Here is a 24,181-nt window from a genome sequence, read left to right as displayed (position 1 = left end):
CTTCTGTTGGTTTAATTTCTCATTTCCAAGTTCCACTGAAATTAAAGTCCAAATAAATCAACTGAATGTTAATTCTCTTGGAAAGCTCCATTAACTATAAAACACGATGGAATGTTAAACTTCATTTTTAGTACTGCTATTTTTTCCCTATGTAATGCATACAGCTTTTTTATATTTTCATAAAAGTTTTTGGTTTTTGTTTTGCTGCTCAAGAACTGTATCAGATACACATAAATTTCTAGGACTTCACTGGCGAAGTATCAAAAAAATATTCCTCGAAACAAGCATTTGTAGGAAATTTTCAGAGTAAACTTGTTTGAGTTGCCCAAGAATATGAGGATTAAGGCGGCTTCATAATCCATCTAAAGTCAGAAATAATTATTTCCATCTCTTTAAAAGATTCACTTAATTAAAATATTATGAATGAAGAAAAAATTAAATGAGGACAAACTACGGGTTCATCAGATTATAAGAGATTAAGCCAAAATTTTCATCACAGGCAAGCCTTAAGATAGAAGGATGCCCGATTCTATCTAACTGCAATGTTTCAACAAAAGACAGTAGGCCATTAAGTAAACAGTATAAAAATCCTTTTTGGTAGGTGGTTTTTGTTTTGTTTTGTTTTGTTTTTTTTAGCAGTTTGTCCTACAATCCTTTTTTGCAAAATCTGGTCTGTTTATAAAACTTAGGTTCCTCTGAATTCTCCCGGGGGCTTGGAAGACTCACACTAAATGTACTGAAACTCAAAGATAAACGGCCACCTTCAGTCACTTTTTTTTTTTTTTTAACATGCTTAGTAAAAGGCACATCGTCCAGCTCCCACCCTCTGTATTCCACAGTGTATTCACAGGACACTGATGCTTTCTTAGTAATGCCTTTCCTGTGTCATAATTATAGGAGTAAAGTGGGTTTTTTTTTTTTTTTTGCTTGGAATTTCAGAGTGATGTCAGCCTGAGACAGACTCTAAAGGATTTCAAAATGCCAGAATATGTAATGTCCTTTTGGTACAAACAGAGTAAGTCAAAAAATAACCTGGAGTTTAGCTGACCACAAAAAAGGGGAACCATCTCCCCCGCTAAACATGCACACGACTCAAGAACAGAACTCTTGGGAGATTTCCGGCCTGCCTAACAAATGGTCAAAGGCCATGAACAATGCTCACACCAAGAGGAAGATCTACTTAGAAGTACAGAAACATATTAAATTTACTGTTAAAGGAATGCAAGTTAAATAACATTGAGTTACTCTTTGTCCTCAGAGTCACATGCTTTACTGACTGTGCCGGCCAGGCACCCCACTTTTCCCTCTATTTTAACGACGATGCCCAGTGGAGCTAAGGGCACAATGAAACTAGTTAAAAATACAGCCTTCAGGAGCACGTAGGTGGCTCAGTCAGTTAAGCATCCGACTCCAGCTCAGGTCATTATCTCACAGTTCATGGGTTCAAGTCCCCATCTGGCTCTGTGCTGACAGCTCAGAACCTGGAGCCTCCTTTTGGATTCTGTGTCTCCCTCGCTCTCTGCCCCTCCCCTGTTCACGCTCTGTGTCTCTGTCTCTCTCAAAAACAAACATTTCAAAAAACGTATCTTAAAATTTTTTAAAAATTTACCATATGATTCAGCAATGCCACTTCTGGGTATATACCTGAAAGAATTGAGATTCACCTAAGACAGATCTGTGTACCCATGTTCCTTGCAGCATTACTCACCATAGCCAAGAGTTAGACGCACCCAACTAGTCACTGACTGATTAATGGATAAACAAAATGTGGTACATACATGGAATGCAGTATTCAGACTTGAAGGAAATGCTAACACATGCTACAGACGGATGAACCTTAAGGACATTACGCTGAGTGAAATAAGCCAGTCACAAAAAGACAAATATTGTAGGATTTCACTTACAGGAGATATCCAGAACAGTCAAACCCATAGAAACAGAAATAGAATGCTGACTGCCAGGAGTGTGGTGGGGAGAGGGTTGCACTTTTTTTTTTTTTTTTAATTTTTTTTTTCAAAGTTTATTTATTTTTGGGACAGAGAGAGACAGAGCATGAACGGGGGAGGGGCAGAGAGAGAGAGGGAGACACAGAATCGGAAGCAAGCTCCAGGCTCTGAGCCATCAGCCCAGAGCCCGACGCGGGGCTCAAACTCACGGACCGCGAGATCGTGACCTGGCTGAAGTCGGACGCTTAGCCGACTGCGCCACCCAGGCGCCCCGAGAGGGTTGCACTTTAATGGGGACAGAGTTTCAGTTTCCAAGATGAAAAAGTTCTGGCAATTGGAGACATAACAATGTAAATATACTTAACACTAGATGGCAAATTTTAGGTGTATCTTACCACAATTTTTTTAAAAGTCAGGACAAAACAATTATATGTATGTAAAAGGACAAATGAGGGGTGCCTGGCTGGCTCAGTCAGTTAAGCATGGGACTCTTGATCTTGGGGTCATAAATTCGAGCCCTACATTGGGTGTAGGGATTACTTAAAAAAAATAAGACAAATGAAAAAAACTAGAAAACAGTTCTGCAAAATAATATTCGAATTAGGATATTGACCTGAACTTAGATAATGGACCATTTTCCCCTCGAAGTATATGATGCGATTTTTACAGCACTCTTATTATCAAAAAAATTGGGGGGGGGGGCAACTGGGTGGCTCAGGTGGTTAAGCATCCGACTTCGACCCAGGTCATGGTCTCATGGCTGTAAGTATGAGCCCCATGTCGGGCTCTGTGCTGACAGCTCAGAGCCCAGAGCTTGCTTCACATTCTATCTGTGTCTCCCTCTCTCTCCACCCCTCCCCCACTCGTTCTTTCTCTCTCTCTCAAAAATAAACAAATATTAAAAATTCTGGAAAAAAAGATTTTTAAACATACTGCCCCAGCTACCAATAAAACCTTAATACCTTTGAGTAAAAATGCCATGCCTATGATAAAGTACTTTCCTCGCATATACAAAACAACCATGGAGCCAGATCTTGAACTAAGACCTTGCTCTTTACCATGGACGAGAAATGACGTATACAGACTACCAACCCAACTTTTTAAAAGATTTTAAGTAATCTCTACACCCAAAGTGGGGTTCAAACTTAGAGTCACACAACCCTGAGATCAAGAACCACATGCTGTATCCCCCCGAGCTAGCCAAGTGCCCTAAGACTCTGAACTCAATTTCTAAAGTAAGAGCAGGTTTCTATCTGTTTTGTTCATCAAAACCCTAGCACCAGTCTATCACATTGCGAACATTCCATGAACACTTGGGAATGAACGTAGAAAACTACCTTCACAATCTTAACACACACAAACATTGCCTGACCTGCATTAATTTCATGAAAAAGTTTGCTGATTGCATTCTAAACCTCTTAAGTCCAGATCTTCTAAATCTATTCTTCTGGTCTCCAATTCCCAGATTCATCCTTCTTCCTGCTCTAATTATCTCACTTTCCTTAGCATCTGAAAAAAGAACTGAGTGCTACAATATAATGAGTAAATTATTCTTAGCTGACTGAATCACGTAGCAGCAGTTAGCAATTACAGTCCATAAAATGTGTATTACTCTTGCTGTTTTAATACCCTATGAAATAATGAGCTCCATTCTCTTTAAATTCAAGGCAGGGTTGCAGTTTGAATGCCATTAGGACAGTTTTTATCCTATCAGCTCATAGGTCAGAAAAAAGGGAAGTTCCCCACACAAAAGTTTCACAACCTCAAAATGCTGGTATGCATGACCCTCGATAGGCTGAGAAGAAACTATTCCCAACAGTAAAGGGCAAGTTCCCCTTCACAAAGAAAAATCTTCTCAGGGCACCTGGCTGGCAACCCATCCATCCATGTGCAGAGGATGGAGATCGAAACCCCCGGCAAGAGTTAGCAGCTTTGCTTTAGCAGATAGCATTGCCCAGCAGAAACAGAATGTGAGCCACATACAGAATTCTAAATTTTCTAGTAGCCAAGTTAAAAAACAAACAGGTAATAATTTCATTTAACTCAGCATATCCCAAATATTCAGCATATAACCAATATTAAACAATCATTGTTTACATTTTATATTCTCTTCCCTTGGTCTTAGAAATCAGTGTATATTTCATACCTCCAGCACCTCTAAGTTCAGGTCAGAAACATTTCAAGTGCTCAAGAGTCACATGTGGTAACTACTGTATTACAGTACAGTTTTAGAATGATGACCACTTCTATTCACAACATTTTTATGTGCATATCACATCTTAATCATTTTTTTATGGGCTCTGACATCCTTCCCACTGCATATCTGGCCCTGTCCATTAAAAAAATAACAAGTTAGGGGCGCCTGGGTGGCTCAGTCAGTTAAGTGTCCAACTCTTGATTTCAGCTCAGGTCATGATCTCATGGTTTGTGAGACTGAGCCCCAAGCATGAAGCCCACTTAAGATTCTCTGCCTTTCTCTCCCTTTGCCTCTCCCTGACTCATTCTCTCTCTTTCGTTAAAAAAAAAAAAAATAGACATTCTAACTTTTGGGGCATCTGGGTGGCTCAAGTCAGTTAAGCATCCGACTCTTGATTTCAGCTCAGGTCATGATCTCAGGGTTCGTGGGATCAAGCCCCACATCAGGCTCTGTGCTATTAGCAGAGGGATTCTCTCTCTCTCTTTCTTTCTGCCCCACCCCCCTCTCAAAAATAAACTTTAAAAAATAATGATAATAACAAGTAAACAAAACCATTTCACTAGCCACTGACAACCAAACCAGAACTATTAAGAAAAACCTGAAAAACTAACACTATTTGGGAGAGTTTGATCAACTCTGGTTAGTGTTATTAATATGAACTCTGTTTAATGCACTTCATATCCTTGAGGATGATGATGTTTCTGTTGGAACACAATCATCTACAGCTTCTGGACAGATGTCAACAGGAAAATGTGGCTTGTCTTACAGAGATACACTTCTCCGTAAGCCTTTCCATCTAAACTGATGTACAGCTTTACCACACTTTACACAATACAAGTGTTCTTAAAAAACTGTCAACATGGGGCGCCTGGGTGGCGCAGTCGGTTAAGCGTCCGACTTCAGCCAGGTCACGATCTCGCGGTCCGGGAGTTCGAGCCCCGCGTCAGGCTCTGGGCTGATGGCTCAGAGCCTGGAGCCTGTTTCCGATTCTGTGTCTCCCTCTCTCTCTCTGCCCCTCCCCCATTCATGCTCTGTCTCTCTCTGTCCCAAAAATAAATAAACTTTGAAAAAAAAATTAAAAAAAAAAAAAAACTGTCAACAGGTACAAGTTTCCTTTACACTAAAGGGATAAGCTCTTTAAAGAAAAATTAGAGAGCTGTTCTATTTGGTAAGCTTTCAAAAAATATTACTCAATGGAGGCACCTGAGTGGCTCAGTCGGTTGAGCATCCAACTTGACTTTGGCTTAGGTCATGATCCCAGGGTCATAGGATTGAGCCCCACATCAGGCTCTGCACTGAGCATGGAGCCTGCTTGAGATTCTCTCTCCCTTTGCCCGCTCCCCTGCTTGCGTGTGCTCTCTCTCCAAAAATACATACATACATACATAAAATAAACACTTAAAAATAAATAAAACCTTAAATAAAGGCAAAACAAAGTAGGCATCCCTCCCCTCTTAAGCCCTCTGCTCCTTCCCTTCATAGCAAAAATAAATTGTTGGCAAAATAAATTCAATAAATGTTGAATGAATGAATAATGGGCTTTCTTAAAATAAGGGGGAAATATATAGTGAGTTATACCTAAACCAGTAATAACACTGATTACCAATATCATTTATTGTTAAATGACTATTAACGTGTAATATGCTTTTAGAAACTTTTGGTCCAGCTGGGAGAGGAGGAAAAATTCTGTATACTTGTGTATAAAGGAAAAGTCACAGTACCAAGGACTGGAACTTCCATCCAAAATCAGTAGGTTTTCCATAAAAGACTCTTAAAAACTGAGAACAATCTGAGGGTTGATGGGGCGGGGGGAGGATGCGTATTGAGGAGGGCACCTGTTGGGATGAGTACTGGGTGTCGTATGGAAACCAATTTGACAATAAATTTCATATTTAAAAAAAATCAGTAGGTTTTCATTCCTTCAAAAACTAAGTACGGGGCATTTATTTATGTGCTGGGTCAACATGGTAGTCTCTGTCCTCATTAAACTAAATAGAACAACAAAATTATAATTTTTGCTATGAAAGGAAAGAGCAGAGGGCTGTAAGAGGAGAAGTTGCCTACTTCGGAGTGGTGATTCTGGAAGACTTTTCTGAGGGGACGGAGAAGGGAGGGAAGCAATCCCAGGCCAAGGTTCTGTGATGGCAAATCACACGACTCCAGAAAGGAAGTGAAGACTAGTATGACCAGAGTCCTAGTTACATGCAGTTATTTAAAAGTTGTTGCAGAGGAGCCTGGGGTGGCTCAGTCAGTTAAGCGTCCGACTCTTGATTTCAGCTCAGGTCGTGATCTCATAGTTCAAGAGTTCAAACCCCGCATCAGGCTCTGTGCTGACAGTGTGGAGCCTGCTTGGGATTCTCTCTCTCTTCCTCTCCTCTGCCCCTCCCTGGCTCTCATTTTCTAAATAAAATAAATAAATAAAAATAAAAATAAAATAAACAAACATTAAAAGTTGCTGCATCAGGGGCGCCTGGGTGGCTCAGTCCATTAAGCATCCAGTCATGATCTTCAGCTCAGGTCATGATCTCACAGTTGGGGAGTTCAAGCCCCTCATCAGGCTCTCTGCTGTCAGCACAGAGCCCGCTTGGGATCCTCTGTCTCCCTCTCAGTCTGTCCCTCCTCCACTCACACTCTCACTCCCAAAAATAAATAAGCATTTAAATAAACAAACAAAAGTTGTTACATCCAAAAGTGAACAAGAAGCAGGGCCTCGTCACATAGCTAATGCTTATTCAGTATTAAACCTCTTACTAGGCACTGTGCACAGCTCTTCAATGAGACAAAGATACCAACAGGTGAATTTAGCCAAGATACAGTATATAAAAGCAGCTCCTTCCCAGGCATCTATCTCCTGTCCTCTACTGTCTTTTCACCAGCACTTCTGAACAAGGGCCCCAACTAGATAATGGCCTCAAGCCAAATCAGAAGCGAAAAGCAAGCCTCAAACAGGGGCCTTTATCAAAGGACAGCTACTTCTGTGGGCAGCTGGGGGTGAGCAAGAGCTGATGCTCATGGCTAAGAATTGGGGCCCACACCACATGAAAAAGTACTTGGTCTGCCTCGTGTTTTTTTCCTCCCAGAAAATGAATGTTTACAGTATGACATGCGTGGACTGCCAAAGGAAGTCTGAAAAGAATAAGCACATTATTGGATATTTTTAGCTTTTCTTTTCATAAATGTTTTCTGTCACTGCTTTCCAAATAATCCCAAATCTTTGCAAGTTAGCCAGAAGAAGAAACGGGGAAGAGAATGTATTTTCATAGAAGAGGTGACTAATGTTCTCTTGAAATTGAGTTAAAGGAATGTGTCTTTGTGAGTCCTGTTCACACAAACACAAAATTCCAATGGATTAATACGTACTGTGTAAGGACAGGACACAGCAAACACGGAAACGAAACGTGCAAATCACCCCGCACCAGGCAAAAGGACCGGTAGGAATACTTACGTTTGACAATATAGGGATTAAAAATCCGTGTAGAAAGGCAATACAGTCAAAATACTTTTGAGGTTGTAAACCATTATTCTTTTATCCCCAGTGACCTACCGCCAAAGCTTCTAATGGAAACACTGAAGAAAAACAGTGTGCCTCATTACTGCTGATTCTAACAATGTGACACAGAACCAAACAAGCCAGAAAAAACTTTATACTAAGGAGAGAACCCATAGGGCAAACTTGAGGCCTGTTATATGGGGTCTCACAGGCTTGCCTTATTAAACAATTTTTCAGGGTAACTTCTTTTAGAAGTGTGAGTGGTTCAGAGACAATTTTTTAAGTTTAAGGCTTCTTGACTATTCTGCTAGAGCAAAAACAGGGTCTCCTTTCCTTATTCCTATTGAACTACCAAAGGCCCAGAAAGAAAAGTAGTTACCTTAGCTGGGGGTAAGATATGCTCCAATAGATTACATTAAGAACTATGAACACTGTAATGAAGATATATGCAGAATGGGGGGCGGGTCCCCAACATTTTAAGAAACTCCTAAATTATAGATGTCCATATGTGCGACAAGAAAACTGAACTTTAATTTTTTTTTTTTTTTTTTTTTTTGTTGAGAATTAACAAAAAAGGAAAGTTTGTGGGCCCTTTGGTGAATCCCTTAACAAGGCCTTACCTTTCATTAATTCTCCAGGGGGGTTCTGGGGAGAATCATAAAATAGGATGCATTTGAAAACCTGTAAAGAGCCGAGTACTATCAGGGCCCCTGGCTGGCTCAGTCGGTTATGCTTCTGACCCTTGATTTCAGCTCAGGTCATGATCTCATGATCCATGGGATGAAGCCCTGTAGAGCCTTTTAGGATTCTCCCTCCCTCCCTTCCACCCCTCTCCCCCATGTCTGTCTGTCTCTCTCTAATAAATAAACTTAAAAAGAGCCAATTATTGGGGCGCCTGGGTGGCACAGTCGGTTAAGCGTCCGACTTCAGCCAGGTCACGATCTCGCGGTCTGTGAGTTCGAGCCCCGCGTCGGGCTCTGGGCTGATGGCTCAGAGCCTGGAGCCTGTTTCCGATTCTGTGTCTCCTTCTCTCTCTGCCCCTCCCCCGTTCATGCTCTGTCTCTCTCTGACCCAAAAATAAATAAACGTTGAAAAAAAAAAAAATTTAAAAAAAAAAAAAAAAAAAAAAAGAGCCAATTATTATCAAACCAGGAAAGGAGTCACATAACTAATATTCACTGAGCAACCACTGTGTATCAGGTACCAATGGAGACCCCAGAGATACAACAATACACAGGACATCCAAACTGCCACAAAAAGGCCATGTGTTCATTCCTGTTTATATCCTCCAGACAGGTTTTTCAGTCTTTTGCTTTTTTTAAAGAGGGTACCAACATAATATAAGAAAGAAAACAGTAACATTTTCTTTATATCCATAAGATTTTTGTTTTTGTTGGAGATAGAAGTTGGGCTATATTCCTTTGCCTGGCAAGAGAAGAAAAGAAATTCCTCACTCCCCTCCCTTTTTCTCCATCCTGAATTTACCACAAACATCTTGCTTTCTCTGGATATTTTCAAGAGTCCTAGAAACCATATCTTCCTGGCTTTTTCACCAGGTGGTTCAGCACCAAAAAAAAAACAAAAAAAAAACAAAAAAACCCAAAAACAAAAACCCACAATTACCATTATCAATAACAAAGCCTATGGCAACATCTCTCTTTGCACCTCTCTAAAGAAAGGATAAATTTCAATTTCACTTTCACACTTTGTCAGATATGCTTATCTTATTCTTCTAATCACCAACATAATAAAATGAAAAAGGTGGGGTGCCTAGCTGACTCAGTTAATATAGCAAGCGACTCTTGATCTCAGGGTCATGAGTTCAAGCCCCACATTGGGCACAGAGATTCCTTAAAATAATAATAATAAGATAATAAAATGACAAAGGCTTATCTATCATCTAACCATAGGCAAAACAAATGTTCTATATTTAAAGTGCCTTTCTTTAGAAGTTTTACTTCTTTGCGGCGCCTGGCTGGCTCAGTCGGTTTAACACCAACTCTGGCTCAAGTCATGATCTCACAGTTCGTGAGTTCAAGTCCCGTGTCGGACTCTGTGCTGGCAGCTCAGAGCCTGGAGCCTGCTTCAGATTCTGTCCCTCTCTCTCTGTCCCTCCTCTCCTTGCACTCTCTCAAAAACAAATAAACATTAAAAATTTTTAAAAAGGGGGCGCCCGGGTGATTCAGTCGGTTGAGCGTCCGACTTCGTTCAGCTCAGGTCATGATCTCACAGTTTGTGAGTTCGAGCCCCACATGGCCTGCTTCGGATTCTGTGTCTCCCTCTCTCTCTGCCCCTTTCCTGCTCATGCTCTGTCCCTCTCTCTCTCTCAAAAAGAAATAAACATTAAAAGAATTTTTTTAATAAATAAATAAATAAAATAAAATAAAATAAAATAAAATAAAATAAAATAAAATAAAATAAAAAAGTTTTACTTCTTTAACTCGCAAATCCTATCAGGAATTTAACACACTCCTTCAGGCACTTTAACCAAAATGCCCACAAAAATTCAGTTGGAAACACTTTTTCCACCTGGCAAGTAAGTTCCAGAAGTCAGCGCCTTCCATGTGTTATGTTAGAAGGGGAAATACACAGGCAATAAGGCTTCAGAATATACAGAACAGGATCTTCAAGCAAAGAACTAGGTCTTACTGTCCCGGTTTTCAGCACAATACTAATGAATGTCAGACTAATTCTAAATGCTAAATAAGTATTAAACAATACGAACGCTAGATCAACAAGCAGAAACACTGTAAACCCAGAGAAAAAGAGAGGCTTTTACTTTCTAAAGCACTGAAACATTCTCACACTATTCTAACCTGGATAATCTGGCTCTTGGGAAGGAGCATCGCATACCTGGAGAACCTGAGAACCAGCAAGTTTTCTGGAGATCAAGAGCCGCCTCTGGAATGGACATCAACCCAGCACAACCACCACTGTCAAATTCTAGTGAAAGTTGTCAAGCAGTGACAGCAATGTAAGTGGCAGGAGAAAATACAAAGAGAAGAGAAACAAAGGAGAGATCAAGAAAGAAAGAAGAGCCAAGCGAAAGAAAGAAGCATAAGGAAAAGCAATTAATTCTTCCCTCAAAGACAGAAGAACAGTGTTTCTGCCTTCTAAACTTCACAGCAAACGCATGCTATTAAAATACACTCTATTGAAAAAGAAGGATCAATTGCTGTTAACTCCATGTGGGCCCCCCACTCCAAAATTCAAATGATGAAGCCCTAAACGTGACAGGATTTGGAGGTGGGTATCTGTGGGAGGCAATGAGGCCAGGAGGGTGGCCCCCAAGATGAGAGGCCCCCTTATAAGAGGAAGAAAGCTAGCCCTTTCTCCACCTGAGGTCCCAGCAAGAGGTCGGCTGTCTCCCAGCCAGGAAGCCCAAGCCAAGAAGGGGTCTTCACCAGAACCCCACCATGCACCCAGATCCACCTCCAGCCTCCAGAACTGTGAGAAATATTCGTGTTTAAGTCACCTAGTTTACTGTATTTGTTACAGCAGCCTGAGCTAAGCCATCGCTCAAAGTGACTAGTAAATAATGCAACCCTAAGCCTTAGAAACAATAAAGAAGGCGGACTGCCGCCCCAGGACTTCACTTAGGATTACCTGCTTACTGAATAAGGGCACTTGACTTCACTCTTGCCCTTCACCATCCCCTCTCCCCCTCCTTCTGGTTTGGGGGTTAAGAGGCTGAGAAGACTAGAACTTCCGAATCTGGAAATCTGACCTCAGAAAGTGGTTAAGTAAACTTAAAAGGTCTGGCAAGGAAACCCTGACACATTACTCCGTCCTCACCCCTCCCATAACTCCTCTTCCGGCCCTGAACGATTTTCCTTGCCTCTAGTCTCCAGGACTGTCTAATAGCAAAGTTTGGGGAGAGCCTGATGTTATTTAAGGGCAACAAATTTGTTCCATTACAGCCTTCACTAATCTGATGTGGGCACGGCTTGGTTGGCGGGGCTCCCTGGTGTGGTTCCCAGGGCCAGGAGGCCGCAAGTTCACGCTCCAGACTGAGAAGTCCACCCCAAGTGGCCCGTTTCGAGAAAGCCTCCCTGAATAACACGGTCACGGTCGGCGAAACCGGCCCAAGTTCCCTTCCCATCTTTTCCAGAGTCCTACTTCCCACGGCATGCTTCCTCCAAAAAAGGAAGAAACCAGCCTAAGGCTCAGCTCTCGCCGGCTGGTATTTACCTAGCACCGGAACTTGTTTGCAAAACACTGGAGGCACTCACAAACTTGACTTTGCAGGAAACGCACAACCTTGACTCCCGCAACCAAGATCTAGTGAGCGCCTTCTATAGTCCCCACCCCCACCACCAAAGTCCCGGACCCGGAAGGTAGGGGAAGCCAGGTCACCACCGCCACCCCTGGCTATTACACGGTGCCCAAGCCACTCAGTGCCCACTGAGCCGACTCACAGTGAGGGCCGGGGCCAGGACCCGACTACGGACTGCTGGGGCGCAGAGGAAACGCCGGGATGGGCGAGGGACGCCTCCACGCTCAGAACTGCTTGCCCGCAGCCCGAAGCTGGGCCGCAGAGGCCATCTGGCGCGGAAGGCAGGAGACGGCTCCCGGTCTCCTGCCCTTCCTCCTCTTTCCCTAGTCCTGGCCGCTCTCCGCGCGCGCACGTCCGCACGCCCATGTGCACGAGCTCCAGGCACGACCCTGGGATCCCAAAGGGCAGGAGCCCCTTCTCGGCCGCCCCCTCCTCCTTCCCAGCCGGCATCCCCAGCGAGCCTCGCAGGCACACGTGGATTCAGGGACCCCGGGAGCGATGGGCGCGGGCTGCGGCGCCCACGGCGCGTGCCACTCACTTGCTGGCCGGCGCGGGGCTTGCCCTGGGGCGCTCTCCTGAAAAAGGAGGTCCTGGCGGTGAAGAAGAAGTCCTCGGAGTCCTCCTCCAGGCTGCTGTAGCCGCTGCTCATGCTGCTGGTCCCGTCGCGCGTGGGCCGCCTCCCCCGGGTGCAGGCGGCCAGGCAGGGGGTACCGCGCCCGCCCGCCCCGCGAGGTTCCAGGCGCGCGGCCCGAGCCGCCCGCGGGCCGTCCAGCTGCAGCTGCGGCCGCCGCTCACTCCGGCCGTCCCGGCCCCTCCCGCCGCCTCCCCGCCAGGCTCCGGGCGCGGCTTTAGCCTCCGAGAGCCTTACGACCCCGCCTCCCGGGGCCCCGCCCTCTCCCGGGTGCCCCTCCCCGGGAGGCCGGGGACTGTGCCCACGCGGTCGGGGCACTCGGCGCGTGGCCGCAGGTGGGGGTGGTGCAGCCCGCCCTCCCTGGCGCCTGCTCTATCCCGGAGGTGTCTGTGCCACCTAGAACGTCCGCTTCGGCGACTGCGTCTGGCCGGGCTGTGCTCGGGGTCGCTTCCCCAAGCTCCCGGAAACTGCCAAGTCCTCCGTGATCCGGCTACCCGCCCCCCACTCCGCTAGCTCGGGCTTTGGGGAGGACCCGGGCAGAGCAGGGAACTGTCTCCGCCCTGCTCGCCCCTCCCGGGGTCCAGGGGGCGGCAGTAGAGATTGTCCAACGGAGGAGCCCCCTGACCGTCGGGCCTCCGGCACCCCTTTCGCCGCGTCCTCAACCCCGCATCTCGCCCCAGCAGGAGGGTTAAAAGTTAGCGGAGATGAGTGGGGAGGTAACAACTGGGTAGTTTATTCAAATGAAAACATCCTTTCTGGTAATTCAGTTGAGCTTCGGTCTTTCCTTCCCGCCTTCTCTCTAGCGAAGGTTCATTCGCCTAGGATGACCAAAGAACGGCCAAGGTCGTTATGATCTTAGAGGCCACTTGGTGAAGGGGGTGGGGGTGAATTAGTTCGAGTGCTTATTCATTAAACGTGTGTTTTAGACCTCCCCTCCGACAATCCTACAAAGGCGTGGTTTCAGTGATGGGGTTCAGGGAATTCTATTCACCTCCTACAAAAAAAAAAAAAAAAAATCCCTATTTTCTGAAACCCTTCCAGTCAATTAATCCTCTTTTAGAATGCAAAATTTTCCTTCAAGCCACCTGTGGGTACCATTTACACCTTGGTGTTATTTAACTGATTTAAGTCATACTAGCTTCCGTGCTGACATCTTGACTGAAAGGAGGTTGTGAGGCTTCACCACTGCCTCAAAGCAGTGGTAACCAGGCTTTAAGAGAGGTTTCATGAGGAGAGAAAGAGAAGGGTTAGAAAAGAGAATCTTCACCCATTATCGCTAAACTCTCTTGCATTATCTCCTTTCAATCCTGAAAACAACTGTATAAGATAGTTAGCACTTACTCATGTTCATTTCATACCCAGAGCAGCTGAGGTTTAAAGAGGAAAGTAGCTGTGGATGGTAGGGCGGGGGCCATTCCGATCTGCTTTCTGTTTATCTCAAAGCCTGCAGAGACCCTTCTAGATTGGCTTGGTCCCCAGTCAGCTGTGCTTCTTTGTGCACTAGTGGAGGGGAGAGCTGGCTCTTGAGTCAGCCTACCCGCAGGCAAAAGGAAGGCTTGCAAACCCTCTCCACTTTCAGGCTTACACATCCAGCTTGCAAAGTTGTGCGTTACCCCAAGTGATTCACAACTGCAAGAGGCAGGCCTCAGAGTTACAGCCCATCTTAAAGATCCTGCAACATTAAAGCCTTCTTCCTGGCCACACAGCTACTGAATAATTAGAAACCAGGAATTCTAACTCCCTGCTGTTTTACCCAGACTAAACTGATCTGCTGGTGCCATGCACGTAACCTAATGTCAGAGAATGAGACAATTTACTTACTTTATGATAGATTTGTGTTACCTGGTTTCTGTTATTACATGAACGTAATCTTTATTATTAAATACTTCCAATTGAAGAGTAATGTGTAGGTTAAAGAATTGAAATAACTTGTTTTATTGTGGGTGGGAAGAGGGAAATAACCCCAACCTGAACTAATTAAAGTTTCAGAATACTTGGAAGAAAAATATTAAAAGGAAAAATACACTTAAGTGTTTTATGACCCACCATACCATAAAAGGGATTTTGTCATGGTATTAAAGTTCCAAAGGACTAAATTTTTATATCCGTCAGCACACCATCAGAATCAGTTATAACAAAAAGGCATAATTGAATAATGAAGTAGAAGCACTGCTTTTAAACAACATAAAGTAGGGGCGTCTGGGTGGCTCAGTTGATTGAACGTCCAACTCTTGATTTGGCTCAGGTCATGATCCAAGCCAGGGTCATGGGATAGAGCCCTGTATCATGCTCTGTGCTTGCCGAGCATGCAGTTGGCTTGAGAGCCTCTCTCTCTCCCTCTCTCCCTCTCTCTCAATCCCCCCCCCCGACCCATGAGCTCTCTCTCCCTCAAAATAAAATAAAATTTTAAAATTTTAAATAAAAACAACAGGAGCGCCTGGGTGGCTCAGTCAGTTAAGCCTCTGACTTCGGCTCGGGTCATGATCTCACAGTTCCTGAGTTCAAGACCCGCATCGGGCTCTATGCTGACAGCTCAGAGCCTGGAGCCTGCTTCGGATTCTGTGTCTCCCTAGCTCTCTGCCCCTCCCCCACTCACCCTCTGTCTCTCTCTCTCTCAAAAGTAAATACACATTAAAAAACAATTTAAAAATTTTAAGAAAATAAAATAAAAACAACAAAAAGTAAAAAACATGAAGGAAGGAAGAATTGGCATTCTACTTCCTAAAAGCACCATAATAATCATATTTCTAAATTTTTCTGATAGTTTTTTTTTTTTCAAAGTTTATTTATTTTTGGGACAGAAAGAGACAGAGCATGAACGGGGGAGGGGCAGAGAGAGAGGGAGACACAGAATCGGAAACAGGCTCCAGGCTCTGAGCCATCAGCCCAGAGCCTGACGCGGGGCTCGAACTCACGGACCGCGAGATCGTGACCTGGCTGAAGTCGGACGCTTAACCGACTGCGCCACCCAGGCGCCAGTATTCTTGATAAAATAATATTAAAATTTGGCTCATGAAATTAGTATTTGTAAAAATTCAAAATGTCACATTAAGCAACTAGCATTTAAAATTCAAGGAAGGAGGTGGAATAAATGTATGCAACTAAGTTCAGTTTTGAAAGAACTTACTGTCAAACACAATAGCATTTGTAAGTGGACTCCATTACCATAAATGTTCCAGTGATACAGAGCCTAATGATTTAAATTTATAGCCTAGTAACCTTTTATTTCCATATTAAATGAGGAATATATTTAAAACTGAATAACTAAATGCAAAAACTATAAATACACACAAAATGTTTTATAATTGTAATCATCCTGTGCATCAAATCATTTTCCTTGAATCAATGTAAAAGGAGCAGCTATAGTAACAGTTTAACTCTTCTTGTTCGCCCAATAAACCCCTCCAGAAGAAGGATGCCTGGCTGGCTCAGCCAGGAGAGCATGTGACTCTTGATTTCAGTGTTGTGAGTTTAAGCCCCACACTTGGGTTAGAACTTACTTTAAAAAAACAAAAAAAAACAAAAACAAAAACAAAAGGAGAAAAATAATCCTATAAGTATGATTATAAATCAAAAGTTTAAATCATTATTCAGATACTTTAAGCACTATATATCCACAAATAGTAGAAACTCAGATATAATCAATGTAGGGGGAAAAAAAAAAACGTTTTAAGCACATCTCACCTTTTAACCAAATACATTTAAAAGTAAAATCTTTCTTTCAAGGGGTGCCTGGGTGGCTCAGTCAGTTAAGCTTCTGACTTTGGCTCAGGTCATGATCTCACAGTTTATGAGTTCAGGCCCTACGTCAGGCTCTGTGCTGACAGCTCAGAGCCTGGAGCCTGCTTCTGATTCTATGTCTCCATCTCTCTCTTCCCCTACCCCACTCGCATTCTGTCTCTGTCTCAAAAATAAATAAACATTTAAAAAAAGTTAAAAAAAAAAAAAAAAAAAAGCAAAATCTTTCTTCTGTTGGGTACCAGGGTGGCTCAGTTGATTGAGCATCTGACTCTCAATTTTGGCTCAAGTCATGATCTCACAGTTCCTGGAATCAAGCCCTACGTAGGGCCTATGCTGACAGTGCAGAGGCTACTTGGGATTCTCCCTCTTTCTCTGCCCCTCTCCCTCACTCATTCTTTCTCTCTCTCAAAATAAATAAATAAACTTAAAAAAATTTTCTCTCTCTCTGCACCCCCAGCTCTCTCCCCTGCTCCCAATTCCTCTCTCTCTCAAAAAAAAAAGGCACAAAAGTACATTTTTTCTTTTGTCAACTTGTCCTAATAAAATGAGGAAAAAAATTATAGATTTGACTGTGCAAATTTGGAAATATTTTCAACACACACACAATGGTAAAGACAAAGAAAAAACGGAGGGAAATATTTGCCATATAACTGATACCCTTACAATACAAAGAGCTCATACAAATCAATGAAATTGACATGACAATGACATGACATAAGCAAAAACATGACAATAAGTTTATAAAAAGAAAAATAGAAGTAACTTATCAGTCACGTATACATTAAAACATTCACTCAGTCAACAAATATGTATTGAGCACATACTATCTGTCAAACGCTGACCTCAACAGAAAGCGTGCACCGTTGGACAAAACAGACAAAAATCTTTGTCCTCATAGAGCATATGTTTCAGTGTGGGCTAGAGGGAGACGGGAAACAAAGAAGACAATTATATAGTATGTTCGAAGGTAATAATTACTCTCACATAAATCATGGAAGAAAGATAAAGAATGTTTAATACAGACTTGCTGTTTAAGCTCTCCCTGAGAAAGTCACTTTTCAGCAAAGACGTGTAGGAGGTAAGGGAGCTATCCAGGCAGATATCCCCAGGAAAGCATTCCAGGCAGAGAGAGCAGCAAGTACAAAGGCCCTGAGGAGGAAGTGTGCTGCCATATTTGAATATGAGCAAAGAAGCCAGTGTGTCTGAGGTGGGTGAGTGGAAGAGAAAGTAGGAGAAATTTTGGTACAAAAAGTAACAGGGTCGGAAAGCTTACTGTTCCTATAATGCCATGAAAGCACTTATGGGAGCTTTGAGTTTGATCTTTACTCTGACATAACTACTGGAGATTTTGAGCAAAGGAATGGCATGATTTGGCTTACTTTTTTAAAGGACTCCTTTGGCTTCTGGGTAGAGAATAAAATGCTAAGCCTTATGAAAACTCAAGCAAATGAAAACAAGGGACATTTTCCACCAATGAAATTGGCAAAGGTTTTGTTTTTATTTTTTGTGGGCTTTTTTGGTATTTTTCTTTTTATTTTAAGTAAGCTCTATGCCCCAGGGGGCATTGGGGTGGCTCAGTCTGTTGAGAGCTGTACTTCAGCTCAGGTCATGAAGTGAGTTTAAGCCCCACATCAGGCTCACTGCTGTCAGCCAAGAGCCCACTTCACATCCTCTGGCCCCCTCTCTCTCTGTTCCCACCCCCCCCACCCCCCGCCATGCTCTCTTCCTCAAAAGAAATTTTTTTAAGTAAGTTCTACACCCCACATGGTGCTTGAACTCATGACTCAGGACCCCCAAGATCTAGTTGCTTACTCTACTGACTGAGCCAACTACACACCCCTGAAATTGACAAGTTTTTGGGTTTTTTTTTGAGAGAGAGACAGAGTGCACATGCACCTGTGCTTGAGTGGAGGTGGGGCAGAGGGAGAGGGAGAGGGAGAGAAGAGGGAGAGAGAGAATCCCAAGCAGTTCTCCATGCTCAGCACAGAGCCTGATTCTGAGCTTGATCTCACAACTGTGAGATCATGACCTGAGCAGAAATCAAGAGTCAGATGCTTTTTTTTTTTTTAATGTTTATTTTTGACAGAGAGAGACACAGAGCATGAGCAGGGGAGGGGCAGAGAGAGAGGGAGACACAGAATCCGAAGCAGGCTCCAGGCTCCGAGCTCTCAGCACAGAGCCTGATGCGGGGCTTGAACTCACAGACTGTGAGATCATGACCTGAGCCAAAGTCTGACGCTCAACCGACTGAGCCACCCGGGTGCCCCAAAAGTCAGATGCTTAACCAACTGAGCCACCATGCACCCCTGGCAATATTATTTTTAATTTTATTTAATTTAATTTAATTTTATTTTATTTTATTTTATTTTATTTTATTTTATTTTATTTTTTTGAGAGAGAGAGCAGAAAGAGGGTGACAGAGGATCTGAAGCAGGCTCTGTGCTGACAGCTACAAGCCTAAATGTGGGGCTCAAATTCACAAACCATGAGATCATGACCTGAGCTGAAGTTGGGCACTCAATGGACTAAGCCACCCGGGTGCCCCATGGCAAGTATTTTTTAAAGCAGGTAATGAGGGGTGCCTGAGTGGCTCAGCCATTTAAGTGTCCAACTCCTGGTTTTGGCTCAGGTCATGATCTTGTAGTTTTGGGGGTTCAAGCCCCACATCAGGCTCTGCACTGGCATCACAGAGCCTGCTTGGGATTCTCCCTTTCCCTTTCTCTCTCTGCCCCTCCTCCACTCATGCTCTTTCTGTCTCTCTCAAAATAAATAAACTTAAAAAAATATTTTTCAAATAAGCGGTACCTGGCTGGCTCAGTCAGTTAAGGGGCCGACTTCAGCTCAGGTCATGATCTCACCAGTTCATGAGTTCAAGCCCTGCATCAGGCTCTTTGCTGCTAGCTCAGAGCCTGGAGCTTGCTTCAGATTCTGGGTCTCCTTCTCTCCCTCTCCCTCCCCCACTTGCACTCTGTCTCTCTCAAAAATAAATGAACATTAAAAATAAATAAATAAAGCAAGCAGGTCATGAAACAACATGTATAATATGATTACATTTGTGGGGCACCTGGGTGCCTCAGTCAGTTAAGTGTCCAGCTCTTGATTTGGGCCGAGATCATGATCTCATGGTTCCTGGGTTCAAGCCCCATGTCGGGCTCCACACTAATCACACTAATGGTGCAGAGCCTGCTTGGGATTCTCTCTCTCTCCCTACCTCTCTGCCCTGCTCTCTCTCTCTCTCTCTCTCTCTCTCTCTCAAAATAAATAAGTAAACTTTAAAAAATATATATGATTATATTTATATAATTGTAATTGTAGGTAATATTGTTTTTTTTTTTTTTACGTTTATTTATTTGAGAGAGATGGAGACAGCACAAGCAGGGGAGGAGCAGACAGGGGGGGAGAGAGAGAATCCCAAGCAGGCTCTGCACTGCCAGCACAGTGCCAGACTTGAGGCTCAAAATCACAAACTTGTGAGATCACGACCTGAGCTGAAACCAAGAGTCATACACTCAACCCACTGAGCCACCCAGGCGCCCCCCCGCCCAAGTAATATTCTTAAGATGTGCTAGGAACTAAGACGATTTATCAGGGAGACTTTATATATATATATATATATATATATATATATATATATATATATATATATATATATATATAATGTAGGCTTCACGCCCAGCACAGCGCCCAACATGGGGCTTGAACTCACAACCCTGAGATCAAGACCTGAGGTGAGATCAAGTGTCTCGTGCTTAACCGGCTGAGCCACCCTGGTGCTCCTGTCAGGGAAATTCATAATAAAGTTCTCACTGACAGAGAACTGTTCCTTTGATACCTATGTCATATGGAAAAGCATGGCCTTGGAAGTCAGGGCAACCTGAATGTGAATGATAACATTGTTCCTTAACTCGTGTGTGACCTTTGACAATTTAATTCGTTTACCGTACCTCAGGTTCATCATGAGTAAAATGGCAAGAACTAAGCTGCATTTTATTCTCTTTAGTTTACGATGAGGATTAAGCAAGAGAATCCATGTAAAACCCCTGGGCATAGAAGAGGGCCAAGCAAGTATTACTCTTTCTGGTCCCAAATAGTATATGTTGTTGCATACTCAACATATATCACCCTCTTTCTTGTTAACCAACTAAGGACTCAAGTTCAGGAATCCTCCCTTCTCAGGGAAAGAGGTTCAATCCCAGCTCAGGAGCAAGGGCTGATAATAATAAAAATAAAATAATAATAATAATAATTTATTGAACATTTACTGAGCTCATATTATGTGCTAGGCAGTACTCTGAGTGCTTGGCCTGTATTAATTCACTGAGTGCTTACAACAACTGTCATTTTCCCCAATGAAAGAGAAGCATGGAGCAGGGGGTACAGCTTCCACACGATAAAGCTGCTTTAGCTCCTAAATTCGCCCTCCTGTCCTTTGGACTACACTGCCTTTAGGACTCAACCAGCCTAGAATGGGAGGAGAGTCAGACTGTCTCAGAGGAAAACCAGGTTTCTGCCAGTCAGAAATGATTTCCAGTGAGTTCATTTTAATAGAATATTTGTGTGAGAGGAGATATTTCCTATTTAAAGTTTTGAAATGAGATTTTTTTAAATTTTGTAAAGTTTATTTTATTTTTGAGACAGAGAGTGTGAGTGGGGGAGGGTCAGAGAGAGGGGGAAACGGAATCATCGGAAGCAGGCTCCAGGCTCTGAGCGCTCAGCACAGAGCCCCACGTGGGGCTCGAACTCACAATTCATGACGTAATGACCTGAGCGGAACTCAGTCACTTAACTGACTGAGCCCCCTAGGCGCCCGGAGAGATTGTTTTTATTCAGCTGACCAGGACACTGAATTTTCCAAAAGTTATTTTGATCAATCCTTCCTACTAATTTAAGTCCCCACCCTACCCTCAGCTTCTGCTAAAGGCTTAGTAGCTCTCTACCCCTTATTTTGAATACAAGGAGGAAGGACTTCATTCACTTTGTCATGGAGTAGTCACCTTTTTTTTTTTTTATTTATTTAAGTAATTCCTACCCCCATCATGGAGCTTGAACACATGACCCCGAGATCAAGAGTCATATGATCCACGGACTGAGCCAGCCAGGTGCCCCAAGTAGTCACCATTATTATGGTGCATTCACATTGGCATTATCTCTTGCAGGGTCATCTAAAACCAGAGCCTGTGCCTAGGAGATTAATACTGTCCCCAAGGTGAAGAGTCACTATCCACTGCTGGGTCTCCTTGTCAAGTAGTGTCCTCTCCGTAGACATGTTCATTTTGTAACCTATGAAGAATGAAGAGACATTTTTCTGCACTTTTGCTTTAGATGTCATTAATCTCAGGAGGCTGGGAGGTAGAAGAAGGAATGAAGAAATAGAGAATGTTCTGTGGCTGAATACGGACCATTTATTACAAATACATGGCAGAAATCTGATGACTCTCTTTCAGTTGTAGTACCTGGACCCAGAGCCCAAGGCATCTGACTTTGAAATCTGTGTCTAAAGACTACAGCTTTAGGTAAACAAAAAATGTTTCTGGGGGCGCCTGGGTGGCTCAGTCGGTTGAGCGTCCGACTTCAGCTCGGGTCATGATTTCACGGTTCATGGGTTCGAGCCCCGAGTCGGGATCTGTGCTGACAGCTCGGAGCCTGGAGCCTGTTTGGATTCTGTGTCTCCCTGTCTCTCTGCCCCTCCCCTGCTCATGCTCTGTGTCTGTCTCTCAACAATAAATAAATGTTAAAAAAAAAATGTTTCTGATGTTGTTCAGGAAAGACATTCCAGGGAAATAGGGATCTTCCTTAATAAATACAAACAGAAACCTAGCGGTGGCCTCAGGGTTTCTATGGAGGAGGGCTTAAAGGCCGCTTAAACTGGGTTGCATGAATTGTCAAAGAGGAGGACAGTCGCTGATGGAGAGAGATTCCTAGAGGAGCATTAAGGTTCCCCCACTTTACTTTGGGGCTCAGCAACCTCCATTTTCTTCTTTACATTAAGTATTTATTCAGACCTCACTATGTCTTTAGCACCACCGAAGCTGGTAAGGTAAAAAAATAAGTGTTAGGTAGGTTTGCTGTCCTCCAAACGCTTATAATTTCGTTGGTGAGAAAAACATATCCCGTGGAACAATTACATAACAATGACATACTGTAATCAGGCAATCGATGAATTTATGAAGAACACATCAAAATCCAAAAACAATGATCAGAAAGTGTGAGATTTGGTGAGTCCTAAAGGAGACAGACAGAGAGGAAGAGAACACGAAGGGCAGAGACCAGAGGAAAGGTCGTCAGCAACAACTTAGGCACAGCCTATTCTCGGGCTGAATCAAACACTTGAAGTTGAGGGGAAAAGTTGACCAGAGAGGTGAGGGCCAAGGAGCTGAAAGATAAGGCAAGTTGGGCTTATCTGCGAAGAAGTGGGGAACTTCCAGGGAGGTGACCTGGAGAAGAGAGAGTTGAAGGTGTTGGGGGGGGGGGGTGCTGTGTTGTAAACCCAACCAGAGAGGAGCAGACAAACAAGCTTGCGCATCTCTTGTGAAACGTCCTGTGGTTTTGTGAGGGACTCCCACAGCACAGAGGTGGAGCGCTGGTTAGGCATTGGAAAACAACACCAAATCCTTGAACTTTGCTGTCACTGATGGATGACTGTTGTTGAACACAGTCCAACAAAATTCAATCTTCCTGCTAAACTCAAAATATTCAAGGGATATGGGTGGTGGAAGAAAGTGAGAAACTTTTTCCTCCACTCTCTTAGGTCCAGTATCTGGGGCCCTGCAGATTAAATTAACAAAAGACAGGTTCACAGGAGAAAAGGGTCTATTGCATATGCATATGGAAGCTTCACAGAAAAGGAGAGCCCAAAGAAGCATTAGACAGGAGCTTAAGTATCTTTGTATCAAAGAGGAGGGGGGGGAGGTCCTCCCTGGTGATAAAAGGGGTCTCAGTGGGGAGCCTGGATGGCTCAGTTGGAAGAGCCAGCAACTCTTGATCTCTGAGCCTGATTTCCAGTGTAAGTCCCTGGTGTAGAGATTACTTAAATAAAAATTTAAAAAACCTTGGGGCACCTGGGTGGCTCAGTTGGTTGAGCATCTGACTTGGGCTCAGGTCGTGATCACACCATCATGGGCCTTGGCTCTGTGCTGACAGCTCAGAGCCTGGAGTCTGCTTGAGATTGTGTGTCTCCTTTTCTCTCTGCCCCTCCCCCACTCACACACAGTCTCTCTCTGTCTCTCTCAAAAATAAATACACATTAAAAACAAAATTTTTTTTTAACAAATAAAAAAACCTTGGGGACCTGGGTGGCTCAGTGGATTAAGCATCTGACTTCAGCTCAGGTCTTGATGTCATGAGGGTTCAGGGTTCAAGCCTTGTGTCAGGCTCTATGCTGACAGCTCAGAGCCTCAAGCCTGCTTCAGATTCTGTTTTTCCTTCTCTCTTTGCCCCTCTCCCGCTCGCACTCTGTCTCTCTCTCTCTCAAAAAAACAAGAAAATAATTTTTAAAAAAATTTTAAATAGTATATTACTATATGTTCCTTATAGTAACATATAGTGTGATCAATTCTAAGTATAAAATAATTATCGCATAATCTTAAATTGCAATAGTGTTACATTTGTATTGTTATTTAAAAAAAAATTTTTTATTAAATTTTTTGATTAAAAAAATTTTTTTAATGTTTATTTTTGAGAGAGAGAGAGAGACACAGAGTATGAGTAGGGAGAAGCAGACAGAGAGGGAGACACGGAATCCGAAACAGGCTCCAGGCTCCGAGCTGTCAGCACAGACCCAATGTGGGGCTTGAACTCATGACTACCAGATCATGACCTGAGCCCAAGCTGGGCACTTAACCAACTGAGCCACCCAGGCGCCCCTGGTATTGTTATTTTTAAATGATTATAGGCATATTTT

At 43.5% G+C, this 24,181-nt stretch overlaps 1 protein-coding gene across 1 annotated transcript in view; it reads right to left on the bottom strand.

The window, feature by feature from the left end:
- RASSF3 (Ras association domain family member 3) overlaps nucleotides 1–12,672 on the bottom strand; it is a 73,511-nt gene extending 60,839 nt beyond the window's left edge. The window contains exon 1 of the mRNA XM_030323127.1: nucleotides 12,448–12,672. Within this exon, the coding sequence (XP_030178987.1) occupies nucleotides 12,448–12,558 (111 nt within the window). The 5' untranslated portion in view covers nucleotides 12,559–12,672. The remainder of the gene's footprint in view (nucleotides 1–12,447) is intronic.
- Nucleotides 12,673–24,181: the final 11,509 nt, after the last annotated feature.

The sequence above is a fragment of the Lynx canadensis genome, chromosome B4, assembly GCF_007474595.2.
Source record: "Lynx canadensis isolate LIC74 chromosome B4, mLynCan4.pri.v2, whole genome shotgun sequence".
NCBI classification, from domain to species: Eukaryota; Metazoa; Chordata; class Mammalia; order Carnivora; family Felidae; genus Lynx; species Lynx canadensis.
This window is presented reverse-complemented; position numbering and strand designations above follow the sequence as displayed.